The 22,045-nt window shown below is 49.7% G+C and overlaps 1 protein-coding gene across 2 annotated transcripts in view; it reads left to right on the top strand.

Annotated features, from left to right (window-relative positions):
- Positions 1–22,045, top strand: part of Coro2b (coronin 2B) — a 97,381-nt gene that overhangs the window by 58,546 nt on the left and 16,790 nt on the right. For both annotated transcript variants that reach the window (XM_015480487.2, XM_048793613.1), the window contains one exon: positions 8,670–8,786. In XM_015480487.2, the coding sequence (XP_015335973.1) occupies positions 8,670–8,786 (117 nt within the window). The remainder of the gene's footprint in view (positions 1–8,669; positions 8,787–22,045) is intronic.

Below are 22,045 nucleotides of genomic sequence, written 5' to 3'. Positions count from 1 at the left end.
TATAAATGGGACCAAAGAAGATGTCTGCAAAAGCTGCCTGGGGTTTATTGGAGAACCGTACTGCTGATCTGTGGCTCCTGAAGAAAGAGCGCAGGAGAGATTTGGCTAAATGGGTGGATGAGGGAGCCATCATCCATGGCAAGGGACACAAAGGCTTTGCCCGGGGAAGCCTTGCCCAGCACGCCTCCCTCCCTCGAGGACATGTTCCCTGCGCTGACTCCTGCCCTCCCTGACGTCTCTAGGCTCACCACGCATCGCAGTCCTTGCTGGGCAGCAATTGCCCGGCACACTTCTGGGTCCAGTGCGTTCCAGATTGGCTCCCCATTGCCGGTGGGGTCAAGTTCCGATTCCTACATTTGGCCTGCAGCTTCCTCAGCAGTCTGCTCTGGGCCTTCCGCTGTGGTCTTGTCCATCTCTACCTATTCAAGATCTGGGCCTTCGTAGGTGTGGGTACTTCAGCACCCCAGGCACCCGCTATGCCTCCCCTGTTCCCTGTCTATAGGCCTCCTCCTCCTCTGCAAAGGCCCTCCTGACCTCCCTGTCCCCACGCCTGCCCCTCTGTCCTCGCACAGCCCTCAGCATTGCCTCCATCAGAACCCAGCCCCACCCCCGGGCCGGCATGTCTCACTCTTCGTCTTTCTTACCCAGTTGGCTGTGAGCAGCCAGGAGGGAGCCGTAGCTTTCCCTACACCCATAAAGAACCCTCCTGTAGATTTGTCAGGTTCAGGCAGTTTGGAGACTTCTTATCATCTCTGTTTTAGCAGGGCCAGTAATTAGGACACTGCAGAGGCAAGCTTGAACTCTGAGGTCTGCAGGGTGGCCAGAGTCCCCAGTCCCAGAGACCTAGGTAGCCCCTTCCGACACATGCGAACTCCCTCACAATCGCTCAGCATCTTCCATTTCTAGGCTCAGAAGCCTCTTCTCCCTTCTGGCGTCTGTGAACAGACACTGCCCAGGACCAAGGACTAAGGTGGCCCCTACACCTCTCCTCCTGGATGTGGAAGAGGGCGTTTCTCCAGGAACCACAGCAGGGCACACCTGGGGTGGGCAGCCAGCACTGGATGACAGACACCTTAGTGGTGACTCAAGTGGTTCGAGATGCTTCCCATGGTGACACCCAGAGCTCCCTCAGGTTTTCACTGCTGGTGCTGCAACCAGGGACCAGTTTCCTCATTTGTAAGTCTCCTTCCTAGGTAATACTAAGAAAAGTTACATATTTGGAGTGTCGAGGGCTGTATTAATCTAAATTGGGGCACAGCTTCCTTTGGGCCCAGTGCATGACATACAGGGGGCCTGACCTGTGCTAAGAGCTTTAGAGAGATGGATGGCAGTACCCGTTGTATGACTCTGTCTTTCAATGTGAACTTCCAGCTATGGAGAGAGCTGAGAAGTCTGCAGGCAGCCTGAGGGGATGGTCTGAGATGCAGGGGCAGCACTCAGGGGGGATGTGATGACAGACGGGTGGCCCATCTTTAGACATCTCCCACTGGGGCCTGGGGTCCCACCATTCGACCCTCCATCTCCTGGGCTCTGCATTCTCCTCTGCCCTGAGTTCTACTTCAAACGCCATCACTTCATATGACTTTTACCTTCCTGTTTGCTTTATCTGTGGTTTCTAAAATAAGACCAATGTTATGCTGTTATGCGTGATAATGTGTGATTATGCTTGTTAGCTGCTCACCCTCCCCCTCGGGTAAGACTGATTTGCTGCTGGTCCTGTCCCCACATGTAGATCTCCCTGAACTGGAGACCTAGCCCTTGGCAGAATATGGAGTCTCTAGGAGAGTGCTTTTTTAAACACTGCTAGCCGCTGGAATTACTTGGGGAATCTTTAAAACCTGCTGGTGTCTAACTCCTGCCTCTCAAAATGGTGATCTAATTGATATGGGATGCAACCTGGGTACTGGGGTTTTCAAACTTCCCACTAAACTCTGGAAAGGTTTGGGAACCCTAAGGTTAGCGCAGAGGGACCAGGAGAGAGAGGAGTGAAGGACGGAGGGTCTCCAAGAAGAATTTAAGGGACTTTACAACTGAGTTGCCACCAGCCCCTGTGGAGAACCACACTGGAAATGTTGAGGTTCTACTTCTGATTTCTGACTCTTCCCCTGAATTACCTGCTATCTCACTCGATCCTGAAACAGGCACCAGCATAGCAGGGAGACTTAGAGGTCAAGTTGAGGTGGCAGCTGTTCAATTCCCACCGGTATCACCTCCTACAAGACTCTTCCCAGAGCTCAGTTTTCTCATCCAAAAAATGGGTTGATACAGGAGGGCTATAAAGACTTAATAAAACTTTATAGAGTTGTTAACAAAGAGTAAGTAAAATAATATCTATGAATTGCTCAGCTCAGGCTTGGCACCTGGTAAGCACTCAGGTCTTTGATCATTGACAGTGAACTTGAGGCAGACCCTGCATTCTGTCCTGGTATGCTCAAAGCAAGGTGCTCTGTGTTGTTCAGGTGTCCTGCTCCATAGAGTGGAGAGGGCAGCCGCAGAGAATCAGGAAGGGCGTAGGCCAGGGTCTAGAGACCTTGGAGGTTTGGAGTGACCAGGGGCGATGTTCAAGGTCACCTAGCTGGTGAGTGCCAGAACCACGCATGGAAACACTACCTCCTGCCCAGTGTTTTCTGCCATGCTAAGCTGATTCTGCAGGTAAGAAAACATTTTGCTTCTGTGTACAAAATTCAACTCTGCAGCCATGGGAGGTTCCAGGAAGCTGAAGCTGCAGTGCGGGTTGTTTTGGAAGCGACTCATCGTTGGTCAGTTCACTGAGTTCAGATAAAGCCTGGGCAGGGGCCCAGAGCCCATACTGCTCCCCGGGCAGTCTGCCGGGCGACCTGCTCCCAGGGCATCAGGGCATCACCGCACCGCCAGCCTTCCCGGGGGAGGCCTGGCCCGCACTGCCCGTGCGCATCCATACACACTGTGAAATCCACTTGCAATTAATTATTTAATTGTATTCAGTTTCAAGGAGCTTTTTCCCTCCAGACCATGCAGGGGGCAACAAGGGAGTAGAGAAGCCTGTACAAACCAGTACACCTATGCTCCATCGAAACTCATAGGACAGGGACCCTGGGAAACAGCCGTCTGCATCTCATTTCTTTGAGACCTGTTTGCCTGAAACCAATCAAGGTGATTGGGTTTCTTTTTTAGAATAAAAATGTTAAATATTGATGCTGGGGCTGTGTCTCAATGGTAGAGAGCTTGCCTAACATTTCAAGGCCCTGAATTTCGTCCCCAGCATCAATGGGGAAATAAAAGGTTAAATGTTCATTATAAAAGAATTGGAAGCCACCAATAATTTTCAACTAGCCAAGGTTACCACTATTAACATTTTGATGTATTTTCTTGCAGATGGTGTATTTTTAATAATGTGTATCTCACATATAGGAATCATATATGTAATATATATGCATATACACATATACGTGTGTGTATATATATATGATTTGTTTCTGTTTTACTAAATGTTAGATGTTGGGTCTTTAGCAATTCCCATGCCACTAAACGTGCTTTGAACGTGGTTTTAAGTGACCTCTTAGTATTCTGCTATATTGGCATGCTGCAATTCCTTCAGGTGGTGCCTTTAGTTAGGCATTTATTGCATTGCTCCCTGTTACACAGCAGTGAGTGTCTTAGTGTGCTTCTCTGTTGATTGCCCTGGGGTAAATTCCCCAAGCAGCCATGACCTTGTGAAAGTTTTGGAGAGAACTTGTCAAGCAGACCTCTGGAAAAGTGGCGGCAGCTACCAGCCAACATTTGACACGGAAGGAGGACTGGCCTTGTGTTTCTAGCCCTCCAGGCTCCCGCCCACATCAGCAGTGTGAAGGGCTCCCTGAGATCCCTGAGGCTAAGGAACAGGCCTCCCCACCCCGCCCACATAGCTAAGTCCTTGCCCAGCCCTGCGGAGCCAGAGTAGCTGAGGCTGGAAATCAGAGAGCAGGTTAGGCTCTGACCCGGGCGGACCTGCCCCTGGGGTGGTTCATGAGCTGACCATCTGGACAGCCCTTCTAATGTTCTGTCACAGTGGAAAACAAGACTGCACTCAGAAGCTCCTGAGCCTCTTTCTCAGCTGTAAAATGGGATTGTCTTGAGGATGACATTTGATCATATAAATCAAAATAAATTTGTATATTGAGGATAATGATTCCTGTTGTAGTAAGTGTGAGGAGGCAGGGTTGGATAGCGAGCAAGAGCCAGACTGGGGGTGGCCTTTCTTCACAGCCCCTGTACAGAGTAGGAATCATACAACAGAGAGATTTATGGAGTCCAGAGAGAGCATTGTCCACGTTTTTTTAATAATTAAGAATGAACTTCCTTTGGAACATCTGGCCCAGATGTTTTATTTGATTGCTTTTTAATTTTTACGTCAATCAAAGTTTCAAACATGCAGCGTTCAGGACATCTGCTGGCATTCCAAGGCCTGTGGTTCTGCAGGTGATGTGCTAGAGTTGGCTTGTACTGGCTTGTGAGAGCCTACTGTTAAATTTTTAGGAATTCTGAGAGCCAGTTGTTAAATACCACCTTTATTAAAAATTCAATTGCATTAACTTAAATTAAATAGAGTAAAAACAGAGGTACTAAGTATTAAAAATTCATCACTTCCTAATTGTTTTGATACAGTCTGTGTCCTTGCAGTTATTTATGTCAATGATGTCTGTAGAGTGGAAATATTATATAATGGTGTGCTTACTGCTAAGAGTCTCTTCTAACTCTGTATTTCCTGACATCAGTTCTTTAGCCTGAGATTAGTGAGGGTGGGAATATTTACGCTACTGAAAATGGTGACCCCTACAAATTCAGGTCTTTCCCCTGGAAACGGAGTTGTTAAACATTTCTGTCACCCCTGCCTGGAGCCTCATTCTCCTGTTCACTGTGCTGAACCCACAATCCCTATTTCTTAAAGATAGTGGCTTTCATTTGCCTTAGCTATTCCTTTTTTATTACTCCCCTATTTCTTTCTTTTTCTTGGTACTGGGGATTGAACTCAGGGGCACTTAACCACTGAGCCACATCTCCAGACATTTTTATATTTTATTTAGAAATGAGAGACAGGGTCTTGCTGAGTTGCTTAGGGCCTTCCTAAATTGCTGAGGCTGGGTTTGAACTCCTGATCCTCCTGCCTCAGCCTCCAGAGCCACTAGGATTATAGGCATGTGCTACCACGCCCAGCTCCCCTATTTCTTGATTAGGTGCCTTTACCTTTACCCCTGTGTGTAGATTTTTTTTTTTTTTTAACTTAAGCGTTGCTTATTGACTTCCTATTATGGGAAATGAGACCTGGTCTTCTCCTGCTCGGCCACCCTCCACCGTACACAGGCTCACCCTCCTGCTGCTGTGTTCCCAGCACAGTAGAGCACAACTCTTGTTTAAATAAATATTCAGGATTTACATTATTTCAACTACGTAAATATTGTACACAAATCATTATGCTCTATGATTACATTAGCTTTTGTAGACATTTTCCCCCTGAAGTTAATAATTACATTTTTAAATTTGCTTGGTTTCTTTATGAAAAAAAAAAAACAACAAAAAAATGGTTTTCTAACTTTTCTTTTCAGCAGTAGAACTCATTTTCCAAACAAAATGTATTACCTGCTGTAATAAACAGGAAATTCAGAGCCGCCAGGTGGAAAGGGTGTCCTTCTCTTCAGGCTGCCCGTTATAGCCAAGCAGACAGTGCTGCAGAACTCTTAGGGATGCTGCTCCCCTGAGCAAGAATGTGGTTCCCGCGTGAGAGTCCCCTGCACCGCCTCATTAGGGAATACGTCCATTGTGTAAAGTAGCACGGTGCCAGGCTCATGCTCTGCTTTAGATGCTCTCCTCCCCCCTCCCCCCCCCCCCCCCCCCAGCGTGGGGCTCTGGCCTCTCTGCTCCTGCTTCTGCATTGGTCCCAGTAACGTTGCTGAGTCTGCCCCTCCAGTGCATCACCCGCAGGCTGCTGGCTTGACGCTCCTGTCAGCTGATGGCCACCTATCGACTGAGTCGGTGCCCCACAGATTTGCCTGGGCTGGGCTGGGTGCCAAAAGCTTATTGCAGACAGTTTAGCTCAGAGAGCACTCAAAGGCATAAGGAATGGCTCTGCGAAAGTAAGTAAGCTCTGGAAGGAGATGATGCAATATCTGTCTGGCCGTGGCAAGTCAGAGCTGGAGGAGGGGAGCTGGCCAATATGAGCAGTGGAGTTTGAAAAGCTCACTTTGGGAAATCACACCTGTGTGGGAGTCCCAACTTTGCTTTCAGCTGGTGGATCTTGGGAAAGTTACTGAACCTCTCTGGGCCTTAACTTTCCTTGTGCCTAATTCACAGGTTTGTTGTGAGAGTTAAAGAAAATGCACTACTCTAATAAATCCCAGCGTCACATGTGGCTCTGTCTCTGCTTCAAGTCACATTTAAAAAGTCTTGGTCTGCCAGGTGTGGTAGCACATGCCTATAATACCAGCAGCTTGGAAGGCTGAGGCAGGAAGATTGGGAGTTCAAAGCCAGCCTCAACAATTTAGTTAGGCCCTAAGCAACTCAGCAAGACCCTATCTCTAATCTCTAAATAAAATATAAAAAAGGGCTGGAGATGTGACTCAGTGGTTAAGTGCCCTTGGGTTCAATCCCCAGTACAAAAAAAAAAAAAATAGTCATTGTCTAACAGCCCAACAAGTATTTGGAAAAATATTCCAATCCTAACTGCATGCATCCCTTATGGAATATGGAAAAGGATCTCATCATAATGGAGGGTAAAATTCCCCTACATCTTTCTTCCATTCTTGAATTTTCCCAAAACATACAGTATAATGATGTCCTCCTGGCCCAATTCAGGAGGTTTCTCCTCTCTCTCATACCACTCCAGACATGGTTTATTTTGTTTTGTTTTGTTTCTTTGCACTGGAATTTAACCCAGGGGCACTTTACCCCTGAGCCACATCCCCAGCCCTTTTTAGTTTTCATTTTGAGACAGGGTCTTGCTAAGTTGTTGAGGCAACTTGAGATCCTCCTGCCTCAGCCTCCCAAGTTACTGGGATTACAGGTGTGGGCCTCAATGCTCTGCTCCAACCGCTTTGGTCTACGGATCCTGCCACTGCTGTGTCCCAGAAGATCATACCTAGACCTGATAACACAGGCAGGAAGAGGGTGGTTCCGCAGGGCCCTCACTCTGAAACCACTCTTGGCTGAGCACCTAGGAGTAGCCAGACTATTGTCTTCCTCTTAGTTTTTCAGACAAGAAGACTACAGGAGGGTGAGGCCCCGACCCCTATTAGCAGTGGGGCAGTGAGAGGAGAAACTTTGTCTTCTCCCCTCTGAATCCTCCCAAGACATCATGTCGGGAAGACCTAGGGAATGGAGGCGGCCTCTGCCTCTTTCTCTGCCACCTTGGCAGTCTTTCTTGGGAGACCAGATCTTCCCATCCCTTGTTCCATCCTTCTGGGGACTCCTCCTGCCCCCCAGGATGTCTTTCAGTCACCTACTGGGCACCTACTGTGTGTGAGCCCTATAGGGAGCTGCAGATCCAGAGACAAAGACAGACTGCAAACAAGATGCCCCTGTGTTATGTTGCAGGGAGGCACTGAGAGAGCATGGCAGGAAGCTTGTTACCCACTGAGGAGTCAGGGGGACTTCCTGGAGGAGGTGTCATCTCACCTGCACAAGACAGACCACTACCATGTACTGAACAGTTGCTATGGTGATTAGCACTGCACCAAGCTCTTTGCTAAGCACATTAGTTTATTTCATCTGCGTGGCAATGCGAAGAAGTAGGTTGCTGCCAGCCCTCATTTTAGAAATGAAGTTCTAAATGGAGAGAAACTCATTGGCTTTCCCAAGGATGCACATTTAAAATGGATCAGAACTGAGATTCAACACAGGCCTGTTTACTCCAAAGACTGTGCCTTCAGCCACAGGGCACTGTGCACAGGTGCTCAGGGTGCATACTGCACAGGGGGCCCGTTGACAGTGAAGATGGAATAACTTATACCAATGAGTGTATGGGTGGACCCCGAGATTGGGCCTCTCTGCCGGGTCCCGGAGCAGCCAGAAGGAGCCTCCTCCTGATCCCAACCTGAGCGTGTCAGCTTCCCTGGTGCTGCGGGAACAGTAGGTGCCCGGGTGTGTGAGTGAGTGAGGAGCCAGGGCTGCTGGACTTGGTGGTCCCAGGGGGTCGTGATCTGATCTTCAGGTGCTTTCACTTGAGGAAGGGGTGACTTGCACAGGGGTGTCCTATCCTGCTCTGTAGCCTCCACCACCATTGAGAGCGTCTGTCAGGGAGGACACAGCCTCAGGGCAATGCCCAGCAAGGACCAAAGAGACAGAATGTGGGTGGTGGGTCCTCAAAGACCTTCCAGTCTCATCAAACCCACCACTAAAGTTGCCCTGAGAAGAGCAGCAGGAGAATCCCACAAGGGAGTGTCCCAAACCACCTGGAGATGGGGCCATTGGGATTCCAAAGAAAGAGGCAATAAGTGCCAGGCGACCTTCTTCATGCCTGGGAATGTCAAAAGCCCTGGTGCAGGTTCAAGCTGCTGGGAGAACCTGTGGCTGTCAAAGAGCTTTGATTCAGGGTCAGGAAGGAAGTAGGGAGCCCTGGGGGGCTCCCTCATTTGAGAAACCCAGAAAAAAGGCTTTCCTCTCAGGGCCACCCTGGGGCCACCCAACTAACCCCTTTCCTCGGTCTTTCTCCTCTGCAGACAGGAAGGATTGAGCCCAACTACCCCAAGGTGTGCGGCCACCAGGGCAATGTGCTGGACATCAAGTGGAACCCGTTCATCGACAACATCATCGCCTCCTGCTCTGAGGACACTTCGGTGAGCGGGAGGGTGCTCCCCAGGAGGGTGCTCCCAGGAGGTCCCCTGAAGCCCCTCCTTGCTCTCCTGCCTTCTCAGGAACCACAGTGTGGGGAGGAAGTCAAAAAGGCTGAGGGAGTGAGTCCAGGGCACTTGGGACTGATCTCGTGGCTTTAGTGTGATCGAGTTTGGAGGTGTTGATTTTGTAGGTGAGAATTAGAACAACAAAAAAAATTAGGTGTGGGCTTCAGCCCTGGGCTGAGCGCTAGGAAGCCGGGGATGGAAATGCTGAGTGTCCAGGAGAAGAGCTCTGGTCTCTGGGCCTGGCATGGCATGTGCCCTGGTTAGTGCTCTGGGAACCTTGGTGTCTAGGCAAGGACACTGGGTGGGGACTATTGTGACTTATCCTAGGACCCACCCTGGTGAGACCCACTCCATGTGTCCCCCCACTCATGGGAAGAGAGAAGAAATAAGAGAAAGAAATTAGGAAGAGAGCAGGGTAGAGCCCAGGGGAGGGTGGGTCAGAGGTGGAGATGGGAGGAAAGGGAGGAGGAGATCATTGGGGAGGCAAGGAACCAGAGAGAGTGACAGTCACAACTGCCTGTGTCTACCCTTGGCTCAGACTCTGTTGCCTCTCACAGGTAGGGTAGAGTCAGAGAGGCTGGTGTGGCCTCCAGGTTCCTGGAGAGGGGATTCTGCTGTCCCCACACTGCCTCTGAGCAGCATCCACAAGAGGCAAGCAGGAGGGGATTCCATAGCCGCAGTGGAGCCGGGGCTCCCAATGAAGGAGCAGCCTCCCAGCCAGGCCACAAGCATCTACCTGGTGCTCATTGGCAGGACGGGGACAGAACACATCCCCAGGATACTGGAACTGGAAGGAACTTTGGAGCTTTTGTCTTTCTATCTTTATAGGTTGGACTGTGAGCTCCTGAAGGTAGAGACCAGCCTAGGGCCCGGGACCTAATAAATGCTTATTGTGTATTCGATGGATGGGTGGATGGATGGATGCATGATGCATGGATGCATGGATGGATGGATGGTTGGATGGGTGACTTCACTGATGGATAAAGAGATGATTGAATGGATGGATGATGGATAGATAAATGAATGCATAAAAGGAAGGATAATGGGTAATGGAGAGATGGATGAATGGAAAGATAAAAGAATAAATGAATGGATATGGTTTAAATAATTAATCATCCAAATAAAGAAAGAGAGTTTCATGCCAGTCATGGTGGCACATGCCTATAATCTCAGCAGTTTGGGAGGCTGAGACAGTTCAAAGTTCAAAGTGAGTTCAAAGCCAGCCTCAGCAAAAGCAAGGCTCTAATCAGCTCAGTGAGACCCTGTCTCTAAATAAAATACAAAGTAGGGCTGGGGATGTGGCTCAGTGGTAGAGCACCCTGCTATCCCCCCCTTCAATCCCCAGAACCAGAGGGAAAAAAGAGGGAGGGAGGGAGGGAGAGAGAGAGAGAGAGAGAGAGAGAGAGAGAGAGATTGATTGATTCACAGTAAAGAGTCTCCATCTGTCCATAAAGTGGGGCTGTGGTCAGCTGACATAGCTGGACATGGGAGAATGGTGGGAAGGGGGCTGGGTGAGTGGGTTTGACCAGCTCCTGATGTCAAAGCCTAAGTCAGCTGGAGAAGATCCCTGAAAGCAGCAGCAGTGAGGGCAAGGTCTCTGTGGATGGACAGAAGAAGGAGGTTTGAAGATTGTCAGGTTTTATTACTGTCTTTAGCAGCCTCAGAACCATGGGGTTATGGGACATCAACCAGAGGCCAGACCAGAGAAAGACAGAGCTACCAAAGGGCAGGCATGAGGTGATAGAGCCCAGGAAAGGTGATGAAGCCAGGGGGACACTGGTTGCTTCCTGGCTAGGAAGGAGGCAGAAAACCTGGTTGGGGCTGGAGGGCTCAGTGGTCAGTGCAAGAAAGAGCAAGGCTCAGCTGGAGAGGGCAGGCAAAGGCACTGCCCCCCCTTCTCCCCTGGATACGGGAAGCTGCAGTGCCTAGATGGAGTGCAGTGACTGCACTGGGGTGTTGAGTGACTGCCACCAGCCAGCAGGGAGCAGACTTTCCTAAACCTCTGGGCTCCCCACCCACTGTTGGCTGAGCACTTGACAAATGAGACAGTCTCTGCCACCCTCAAACTGAGGGTCTGAGGGCAGATCGAGCACCCAGCTAGGGAGTGGAGGAGCCTGTATTCCCCTGGGCCGCCACCTCCAGCTGTGTTCTTCCTGCTCCACCGAGTTCCTTTGCCACAGGATTCAGCAGAGCATGCTTGCTGGGAGCTCAGTGAGTCTCCCCAAGGGATCCAGCTGCGTAAGAGAAGAGCAGTGACCACCTTGGTGCAGGAGAGGGGCAGATTCAGCCTCAGCTCTTAGAATTGCTCCTCCCCTGGCTCTTCCCAGGTTACCTCTCCCCCTCCTCCTCCTCTCCCTCCTCCTCCTCCCCCCCTCCTTCTTTTTGATACTGGAAATTGAAACCAAGGGCACTTAACCCACTTAACCATTGAGATACATCCCTAGCCCTTTTTATTTTTTATTTTGAGATAGGGCCTCATTGAATTGCTGAGGCTGGCTTTGAACTTATGATTCTCCTGCCTCAGCCTCCTAGTCTCTGGGATTACAGTCATGCATCACCTTGCCCACAGGTTACCACTTCTTTTGCCTGAATCAGGACAACATGGACCTGCCTGGTTCTAGCTCAGCACCTACCTCCCATGCAGAGATCCCAGCTAATGAACAGAATACCCAGGGTGTGTGTTCAAACATGCATGAGGCTCCGCCCTGGCCACAGGAGCCACAACACCTCTTCAGTTTTGCACACATCTATAGATCACACTGTACCCGACACCCTCCTGGTTACTGGGGTCCAAAGAGAGCTTAACTGTGGAATCTGATGGACCTGGGCTTAGATCTCAGTTTTACCACTTACCAGCTGGGTGGCCTAGGTAGGGCATGTGATTTAACCTCTCTGGGCCTTGGTTTTGCTCATCTCTGAAACTGTAATCATAATAGCCACCCTCACCTTGAGCACGTGGGAAAAGGGTACAAGGGTGTCTGCACCCAGCACTCTGCCTAGCACCTCATAAATTTCTGCTAATCTCAGGTTGCTTCAGAGACACTGGGGAGCCCTCTGCTGCCATTCACCCCGCTCGCCGAAATGCAATACAAAAGGAGGGCACTGTGTCCCTGGGGCCAAACACACTGGCAAGGTAGAGGATTAATCTTGACCAAGGTGCAGGGAGGAAAGTAGATCTAGAGAGGTAGACCTGGGAGAAGCGGGACTTTCACAAGCAGGAAACAGGTTAAAGGTGTCCCAGGAAGAGATTTGGCACAGGAGAAGGCCTGGAGGGAATGTATATGGTGGCTTGGAAAACAAAAGTCACCTGGCGTGGCTGGAGCCCTGGGGCGGCACACAGTGAAGAGAGTGGTCAGACAGCAGGATGGAAGGGGACACAGGGACTGAAGAGAAGATGTGGACACAGCGATCAGCTGAACTTGGAAGGGACGCCTGTGCTTCTCAAGCCATCTGAGCACAAACCAGGGCCCAGGGACCAGAGGAGGGGAGTTATGAGGAGGGCGGGGTCTTGGTGGCTCTGTGGAGGAGCCCCTGCAGACTGGGATTAGGATCTGTGGACCAGAGGGGAGCGGCCAGGCAGGGAGGGGCTCGCGGGGGCTGCTGATGCCGACTAGGAGATGAGGTCCTCTGAGCCAGAGGAGCTGGGCTTTCACTCCAGCTGCCAGGCCAGCTGCTCCCAGAGCCAGGCTCAGAGCCCCCCTTACCCCTCAGGTGTCTGCTCCGGAGCCTCAGGCAAGGGTCTTGTCATGGTAGCCCTGAGGCTGGAGCCCAGCGGCTCCTGAAGAAGGACAGGGTCTTTGCCACGCAGGTCCCCAACCTGCCCTCCTACCACGTCACCAACAGCCCTGGTTTTACAGGGGAGGAAACTGAGGCTCCGAGCCACAGCAGACTGAGAGCTCAGCTCCAGCACACACCCAAGGATTTAAGCACAGCCTCGCCTCTGTGCAGGGCCGCGCTGGCCACCGGGGACTCATGCAGGGGAGGCCTCCCTGCCCCAGGCCTGGGCGCAGTGGGAGAGCCAAGCTGTGCTCCTGGCTGGGATCCTTTGATGGGTCCCTGAGACACCTCCTGTGACCCATTCTTGCCAGGATGGTCAACTCACTGTGCACCAAAGACAACATCCAGAGCCAGGGTCGGGAGGCCAGTCAGCAAGGCACTGGGCCCCGAACCAGGGCTGGGGAGGCTCCGGCCCAACGGGGCCAGAAAAACCCTTGCAGCAGCCACAGCCTCCCCCAGGAGAGCCAGGAGCTGCTCCCAGCCCTCAACTCCTCTTGCACCTCAACACTGAACATTCAGAGGACAATGAAGGGTTCCAGCCAGCCCCCCTGCTCCCTAGCTCCTCTCCCAGCCCTGAGAAATCGCCTATGGCATGGGTGCCCATGTCCACCAGGGCAGGAGGAGGGCCTTGGAATCTAACCTCCATCCCTGCAGGATGCGTGGCACATAGCTGAGCCCCTTCTCAGGGGGCCACGTCCTGAGGGAAGGATGGGAGCCATAACTCTCCCTGGCATCTGGCAGAATCCAGTTCTTTCTGCCGCTGGGTGATGTCACCTATTGTTGAAGGGCTGTGCTTTTTATAGCTTCTGCTGCAGCTAGGGAGGGCGGCTGGCAGGCGGCAGGGAAAGGCGCTATCGCTTTCCAAGCCTCGTGCTCCCTCTTCTCTGGGGGGCCAGCAGCAGGAGGGGGGAGAGACAGACAGAGAGAGAGAGAGAGAGAGAGAGAAAGGTTTCTGACATCTCAAGGAGAAGGGGGAAGTAGGGAGAGGGAGGGTCTTCCTGGTGGGCCCAGATCAGCATCTTTCTTTTGCCTTGTCTTCAAGCTCCTCCATCCAGTGGAGACCGCCCCTCCCCAGGAGCTTGATGGGATGGGGCAGCATGTCAGTCCTACAGGAAGCCACCCATCCTGCCTCCTGCCACCAGAGTGACAGAGAGAGAGGGGCGAGGGAGACTCAGAGATGAGAGGGGAACTCTGATAGCCTCAGAGAAAGCAGCAGTGTGGCCCTGGTTAAGCAGGCTCAGGAGTCCACAGGTTCAAACCCTGGCTCTGCCACTTCCCAGGTCTATGACCTTGGACTAGTTTTTTTTTTTTAACCCCTCTGGGCACCAGCTGCCCTACTATAAAGAGGGCTCATACTGGGCTCACAGGGAAAACTAAATAAATGTGAATGTGATTCTCGGCTACTAAGAGTCTCATCAATAATAACTGTGACTCTCTTCTCCTCAAGTAGGGACATAAAAGTTTAAATAACTCACCCCAGTCATGGGTGGCCAGAAGGCTGGGTGGGAGTCAGAGATCCAGGCTCCCAGGCCAGCGCTCTGCCCCACACACCTTATTCTTATTCGTGGAGCTTTCTTTGCTAGTTTCCCAAAAAGACCAACCGAATGCTGAGTCTTGCAAACTACTGGGAGGGTCATCTGGCATCCCAAATATTTCCCTGTCAGGAGAGAAGCCCCCACCAAGTCTCCCTCCCAACTCAGGATTAAAGGGGTGATCCATCTACCCAGCCCACCATCGCCTGCTCCCCCAGATTGGAGGTGATCTACTGCTGGACTTAGTGATCATAGGTAGTGTTATGCTCGAATTCGGGACCCCCAAAAGACCACCAGAGACCAAGATCCATGTAAACAGCAAAGAGGTGTTTATTGCGAGCTAGCTCAGTCCTCTGCACACACACCGCAACTGGTGACTCTGAGAGGCCCCGAGCCCAGGGTTTGCAGCAGTTTTATACACTCTGTGGGGAAGGCAGGGACTTCACATACATCATAGCATCTCTTAGCAAATCATCACACACCGCAGGGAAATCATAAAACAACTCTTAACATTGATTAGCACAATCACTGGAACAAGTTGGTAAGGGTGATTGGTTACTACAAGAGGGGTTTCCTTTGAACTGATTGGTTTAGGCCACGAGGGGAGTACTGCTGAACTACATGGTTTCCCAACATGTTATCAACCACCATAAACTACTGGGAGGGTCATCTGGCATCCCAAATATTTCCCTGTCTCATGCTGATTGGTGGTTGCTAGGGGGTTGCTATGGGTCCTCACCTAGCCTGAGTCAGGGACACCTGGCGCAGCAGATCTCTCCTGTTATTTGTAGATAAACAACTCAGCAGGTTGGGTATGTGCCTAGGAGTGCTCTGTAGGTCTTTCCAAGGACCTACAGGGTCATGCCCCCTTCCTTGGACAGGCTTTGCTCTGAGGTAGAGGCTGGTTTTTCAGTAGCCTTCTGGACCCCTGGATTCTTCCATTTTTTCACTCATTCTGCAAGTCTATCTTGGAAGTGCCAGGACACACATGAATTTTATTTTATTTTATTTTTGGTACTGGGGATTTAACCCAGGAGCACTTTACCACAGTGCTACATCCCTTTTTTATTGTTTATTTTGAGACCAGGTCTCACCAAGTTGCTGAGGCTGACCTTGAACTTGTGATCCCCCTGCCTCAGCCTCCTGAGTCCCTGGGATCACAGGCATGTGCCACTGCATGTGGCTCAGACAGCATGAATCAAAAGAACTTACCCCTGTAGGGTGAAGCTGACCATCCCAAGTTCATAGAGGAAGGGTGATTTTGAGGTACAGTCATGCGCTGCGTGCGTAATGACATTTCCATTGATGATGGATCACATTTGCAGCCCTGGTCCCATAAAATTATAATTGGACTGGAAAATGCTGATTGGCCAGCAATGCTGTCATAATGTCAAAGCATTCCTCACGTGTCTGTGGTGTAAACAAACCTACTGCACTGCCAGTCATGTGGAAAGTACAGCACCTGCTATTAGCACTGGACATGATACTTGATATGACAGCAGACAACTGTAGTACTGGTTTACATATTTACTCAATTGCACATGTTATTTCAGCGTGTACTCCTTCTACTAATGAAATTAAAAGTTCCCTGTAAAACAGCCCGGGGCAGATCATTCAGCAGGGATTCCTGAAGAGGCATTGTCACCACAGGAGGTGACAGCTCCCTGGTGTCCCTTCCCCTGGAGACCCTCGGTGGGGGGATGGAGATCTGGAGTGGAAGTCAGTGATTGTGATGATCCTGCCCCTGTGTGGACTGAGGCTGGTGCCTGTGTCCTGTCTTACTTTTCAACACAAAAAGTTTAGAAATTAAAAAAAAAAGAGAGAGAGAACTTTAAAAATAGAAAAGCTTATAATTGATATGAGGCTCGCTTAAGCCTATCTTCTAGTTTATTATTGAAAAGAGGAAATTATCTTTTCTTTTTCTTTTTTTCTGTTTTTGGTACTGGGGATTGAACCCAGGGGTGCTAAACCACCAACCCACATCCCCAGCTGTTTTAAAATATTTTACTTAAAGACAGGGTCTCATTGGATTGCTCGGGGCCTCTCTAAATTGCTGAGGCTAATTGTGAACCTGCAATCCTCCTGCCTCCACCTCCAGAGCCCTTGGGATCACAGGTGTGCGTCACTGTGCTAGGCTAGGAAATCACCTTTCAGTGAACTGAGTGCAGCCCCAGTGTGCAGCGTTGGCAATGTCCACGGTAGAGCAAAGCCAAGGCCTTGACTCTCACCACTGGCTCCCTGACTCCCCCACCCCACCCCCACCCCACCCCTACCCCAGCAACTCCAACTACACGCTCCTGCCATAGTGAGGGCCCTGTGCAGGCGCACTGGTTTTTAATCTTTTATACCATATTTTTACCTTGCCTTTTCTATATTTAGATATGTTCAGATACACAGATACTTGTGCTCTGATTGCCCACGGCATTCGGTACAAGAGCATGCCGCACAGGCTGGCCGGGGAACAGCAGCTTCCCCACAGGGCCCACAGTGTGAAGTAGTGCCCCCCATCCAAGGGTGTGTAAGGGCACTCTGCGATGTTTGCATGATGAGGAAATCGCCTAACAATGCAGGTCTCACGAGTGAGACGTGATTGAATTGGGGCTGGGCAGCTGCTCCATTTCCTGGGATAGATAAGCAGAAGGACAGATCCGTCCCTCTTGAGGTGGTTGGATCTGATCCAGGGCAGCAGGGACTTGTAGCAACCCCCTCCCAGGACTCTGGCAGCAGATGTTCAAGCATGCTTCTTTCTCCAGGTCCCAGTTAGTGTCTCCCGCCTCCAGGGGTTTGATGTGATTTGTCTCACGTTGTTGGGAAACAGTGAGGTGGTCAGAACATGGAAGCATCAAGGTAGACTTTGCGATTCAACCCCTGGTTTACGTGAGCGACAATGAACTCAGTCTCTAGTACTAAGCAGAACAGTGGACAAGAACTGAGTAGGTCAGAATTCCAGGGCCCTCCTGGCTCTGAGCAAGATCCTCCAGCTGCTCTCTTCTCCCTGTGGGATGTGGGACTGCTGCTATGCTCTTGACCCCAGGCAAGGTTAAACCCCAGTAGTGGTTAGTTGCAAAACCTGGGATCAATGTCTGCATACTATATAGTACAGCTTAACTGGATGTTTACAGAGGGTTTTTCACTTTCTTGTTCCTCCCAACACTACAGAGGCGTTTTGTTGTTGTCATTATTGTTTTTCCAAAAAAGTTGATAATAAGTTTAAATTTAAATCTTACTCCACGTACTTTGGCCCACTGTGAATTCCAGCTTTTCTTCTGAGCTCCTATGCTGCATTTACAATATAAGTGTAAATAGTGTATAGTAAATACAGTATAGTAAATAGTAACTGTTTGCTGCAGTCTTAAATGGAGCATGGTTTCCCTTAGGAACACTGTCTTTTGGAGGCCCTCACTAGGTCCTGGCCCTAAGTCATCTCCCCTAAAGTGTCAGAAAACAGAGATACAACCAAATACCTCCAATCTGAAATCATGAAAGTTTTGTTGTTGTTGTTGTTTTTTGTTTTTGTGGTGCTGAGGATTGAATCTAGGATCTCACACATGTTAAATAAGCACTCCACCACAGAACAATGCCCTTGGCCTAACTTTTTTTTTTTTTTTTAATATTTTTAGTTGTAGATGGACACAATACCTTTATTTATTTATTTATTTATATGTGGTGCTGAGGATCGAACCTAGTGCCTTACATGTGGCAGGCAAGTGATCTACCACTGAGCCCCAGTCCCAGCCCCTGGCCTCACATTTTAAAGATGCAATTTATAGCCAGGCCTGGTGGAGCACTCCTGTAATCCCAGCTACTTGGGTAGTTCGAGGCCAACCTGGGCAACTTAGCAACACTTTTCCCAAAATAAACTTGAAAGGGGGTGGGGGTGTAGCTCAGTGATAGAGGATCTGCATATCTTGGGCAAGATAGAGTTCAATCCCCACTACTGAAAGAAAGGACAGAAAAAAGGAAAGAAGGAAGGAAGGAAGGAAGGAAGGAAGGAAGGAAGGAAGGAAGGAAGGAAGGAAGGAAGGAAGGAAGGGAGGGAAGAAAGAAACTTCATACCAAATGTACTGACCATACAGGGGGCAAAAAAAATGCACATGAAAAATAAAAATCACATCTAAGTTTGACCCATATGAAAAGTTGTATGTAATCCTTAATTAATATTAAGTAAGCATCCTTAGGAATTATCAAGTCCTTGGTAATCTGGTAGTGCATATATTTTGTCTTTATTAGGTCTCCATGGCAACTTTGTCGTATGGGTATAATTATCCTTCAGTGAAAAGACTGACACTCAGGCTAAGTGACTTGGCCAAAGTCTCCTGCCAGTAAGGTCAGAGCCTGGTCTGGAACAAGCGCGGGAGAGCACAGAGCTCTTACTTTGTTGACCAGCAGCTCTGCCCCACCCCCACTCCCCACGTGTGGGTGTTTGGTCTCTAGGCCACCCTGTCAGCTGCCTTTACTGCGTCTGCACACGTCTACTGTCTCCTCAAAAGACCCTGGGCTCCCAGAGACCCTGGACTGTCCCCTGGGGGCACAGGGCAGGGTGGAATATTCTCTTGGATGGAACAGAACAGTTAAACCGGCTCTGACCCAGGCGCTCACCAAGGGGCAGCCCCGGGCACCGCTGGCCTGCAGCAGAGATTGGTTGTTTTGCCACTTCTCCTCCCCACCCCTTCCTCCCTGAAATCCTGTTTGGCAGACTATTGACTTTCCTGTCCAATCCAAGTGACCTCCCAGAGGTCAGATTCACAGTGCTCCTCCCACATCCGACCCGTTCTTAGTTTCTAGAGAATCCCTTAAATACTAAAGGCAAAGCTAGGAGGTCCTTTCTCAGTGACTCAGGCCCACTGGGAACTCCAGCGCGACCTCTGAGCTTTAAGAGCATCTGGCACCAACTGTTTGTGGTCGCTGTAGTTCAAGTAGAACAGCCTCCTTCCCACGAACGCATTCAGTGGTGTCAAAAGCAGAAAAGTTTGGGGGATGAACTAATAACGTCTCAATGGGTGGATGAGGAAACCAGGGCCCAGGAAGGGAAGTAGCTGGTATCAAATGGTGACAAGGCAAAGTACCTCTTTCTGTTATATTTATTCATCCTGGTCCCCCAACTCCCGTCTGGGATCCTACATCTAACAACTGTCAGTGAAAACAACTCTGTTGGCTTCTACCTGTAGCCCTTTGATCCATGAGACTTGGATCCAGGCAGGGCCTGCCACCTGGGCACCACCTGCCCTGCTGCAGCCCCTCCTCCATCCCCAGGCTCCCAAGCAGAGCTGTCACCCCAACAAATCAGCTCTTGTGACCCAGAAATGCAGTGTAGATAACCCATGCGTGTACCAGCACTCAGGTCTCTACTTCCTAAACCAAGAGCCAGAGCAGCAGAGGTAACTGGCTCATCCTGTCACTCTCCTAGTGTGTGGGATTGGCACCCGGTGGAAGGAGCATCGCACCTGTCCTGACGTCCCTGCCTTGGGCCAGCACGCAGGGACAACCCAGGCTCACCTCAGTTGGCTGCTCATAAGTGAGGTTGTCCTGAGCAAGCGTTCTTTTCCTGAGACTCCACGCTCAAGCAGAGCATCTTCAGGCCTGGTTCTAACTGGATTCTTAACCATACATTCTTATGAATTTCATGGTTGGGAGGAACTATCCTTATCTCTCAGAGTTTCAGATCTGGTCACAAAAATCTCTTGGGTTCTACCCATCGACATTATTTTGGGCCTGCATTTCTCGGGCAGTGAACAGGTAATTTGCTAAGGAATGTGAGATATCCTGTCCACTTAGGCGGGGCAGGGCTGCAGGTAAATTGCTTCTTGGAAATGAAAACATGTGGGGGTCAGCACTATGGCCATTTGATAGAATTATTCTCTTAACTTCATGTTCCCATATCATCATCTGTCTGTCCCCTAACATCAAGAGCAGCATGGGATAAGCTCAACATGGGTCCTGTTGACTTATGGGAGTCTTCAAAGATCCCTCACATTGGCGAGGGACAATTTCCTGCCCGCATCACCATGTGCACAGACTGCCTACCATGCTCAAGTAAGGCAAGTCCCTAGACGGAGTCCTTACCCCAACACCCCTGTGATTCCACCTCTCAAAGTCTCATCAATCTGAGTCCAAAAGCTTTTGAGACCTTCCAACCCAAGCACAGACAAGTGTGGCCAATAACACCAGGAAGAATGCCTGGTATTTCTAAGAGTCAAGGAAACGAAAAGCCAAACAACAACCAGATGGTATTTTTGACCTTCCAGATGGGTAAAAATCAGTCTTTTAAAATTTTTTGTCTGCAGTACTAGGTGCTAGGCACTCTCTACCGCTGACCCCAAACATTACTAGCCTGCAAAATCAGCAACTTGGGAGGGTGAGAAGATCAGAAGTTCAAGGTGAGCCTCATCAACTTAGCAAAATCCTGTCTCAAAAAAATAAAAAATAAAGGTCCTAGGTGTAGCTGAGTGGTAACATGCCCTGCCATGGAGTTTGACACCAGTGCCACACCTGCAAAGAAAGTACTATTTAGAGGAATAGGTGAAGAAGTGTCCTCAGACTCTGAGGGTAGAAGTAAGGGTGACTTTGGGGAACAATTTTACCATAACTATTTTAAAAAGATGATGCATACCTAGGCATTTGTCCTTCAAGAATATTCACACCATGAACACACTTGTGTGTTCATCATCATACAATGAATTGCAATCGTGAAAAAGTAATGCTCAGAACCCAGATGTCAGTTAATAGAGACTGAGCAAATTCACCTTGGGACAGTCATATAACAGATGTCACTCTGGCCATTTAAAAAGATAAGGTAAACTGGGCACAGTGGTGCACACCTGTAATCCCAGTAACTCAGGAGGCTGAGACAGGCAGATCCCAAATTCAAAGCCAGCCTCAGCAACTTAGCAAGGTCCTATCTCAAAACTGAAAAACTAAAATTAAAAACAGGCTGGGGACGTGGCTGAGTGGCTATAGTTACATGAAAAAATCAAGCTGAAGAACATATGATACAGTTTCTTTTTGGTAAAAAGGAAAGAAGTAAGTGTGTGTGTGTGTGTGTGTGTGTGTGTGTTGTACATGTGTCTAATACAAGCATTAGTCTTCCTGTTTCAAGAGTCACTTTCCTGTGTTACATCTTAGGGACAAAGAAACATGCATACCAGTTGACAGCCAGGTGGTTGTACCTAGCAGCTCGTCCCCAGCCCTCTTCCCGCCATACCCAGATCTGCCCTCATGCCTGCACACCCTTGCGTAGCAACTGTCAAGGAAGACTGTGGGGCATGGCAGGTCCCTCTTCAAGTTTACTTCCCTCCCCAACAGAAATGTCAGGCTTTACTGGAGGGTTGGAGCCACCAAAAGGGATGACAGTGGGGAAATGGGGACAAAAGAACATTTGCAACTGTCCCCTAATTATCAACTTTTTCTGCAGTGTGCATTTGAAGATGATTTTCTGAAACTGAGAAGGGTGCATATGGGGTGACCCCCAGTCCTTGCTTGAACCTGACTTTCTTATCTGAAAACCTCCCAGTCGACTGGTGCGTGAGTCCTGGGGGACACAAGTGTCCAGAAACCTCACTTCTGAGGACTCAGGAGGAAGTGCCTTTTTGCATAGGAGACTTAAAGGAATTCCCTGGAGGTGCTCATTCCTGGTCTTACTCCTCAGGCCCAGAGTCGGCCTTTGGCTGTCCTTATCATGCTCTTTGTGATTATCTGCAGCCTTCACGATTATAACCAATGGCTACTAGGACATACTGACAGAGCATATTAAATTGTCAGTTACCTAGAGTGTTTCTACATTTTCTGTTTAGATGATGTTGCAATGAACATCTTCATGTGCACATTGAATTTTTAGAGTGAAGTTATGGAGTCAAAGAGTCTACTATAAATGTCTTTATGGTTCCTCCT

Source organism: Marmota marmota, unplaced genomic scaffold (genome assembly GCF_001458135.2).
Source record: "Marmota marmota marmota unplaced genomic scaffold, marMar, whole genome shotgun sequence".
NCBI lineage: Eukaryota > Metazoa > Chordata > Mammalia > Rodentia > Sciuridae > Marmota > Marmota marmota.
The sequence above is the reverse complement of the archived record's forward strand: the minus strand, read 5'-3'. Positions and strand labels throughout refer to the sequence as shown.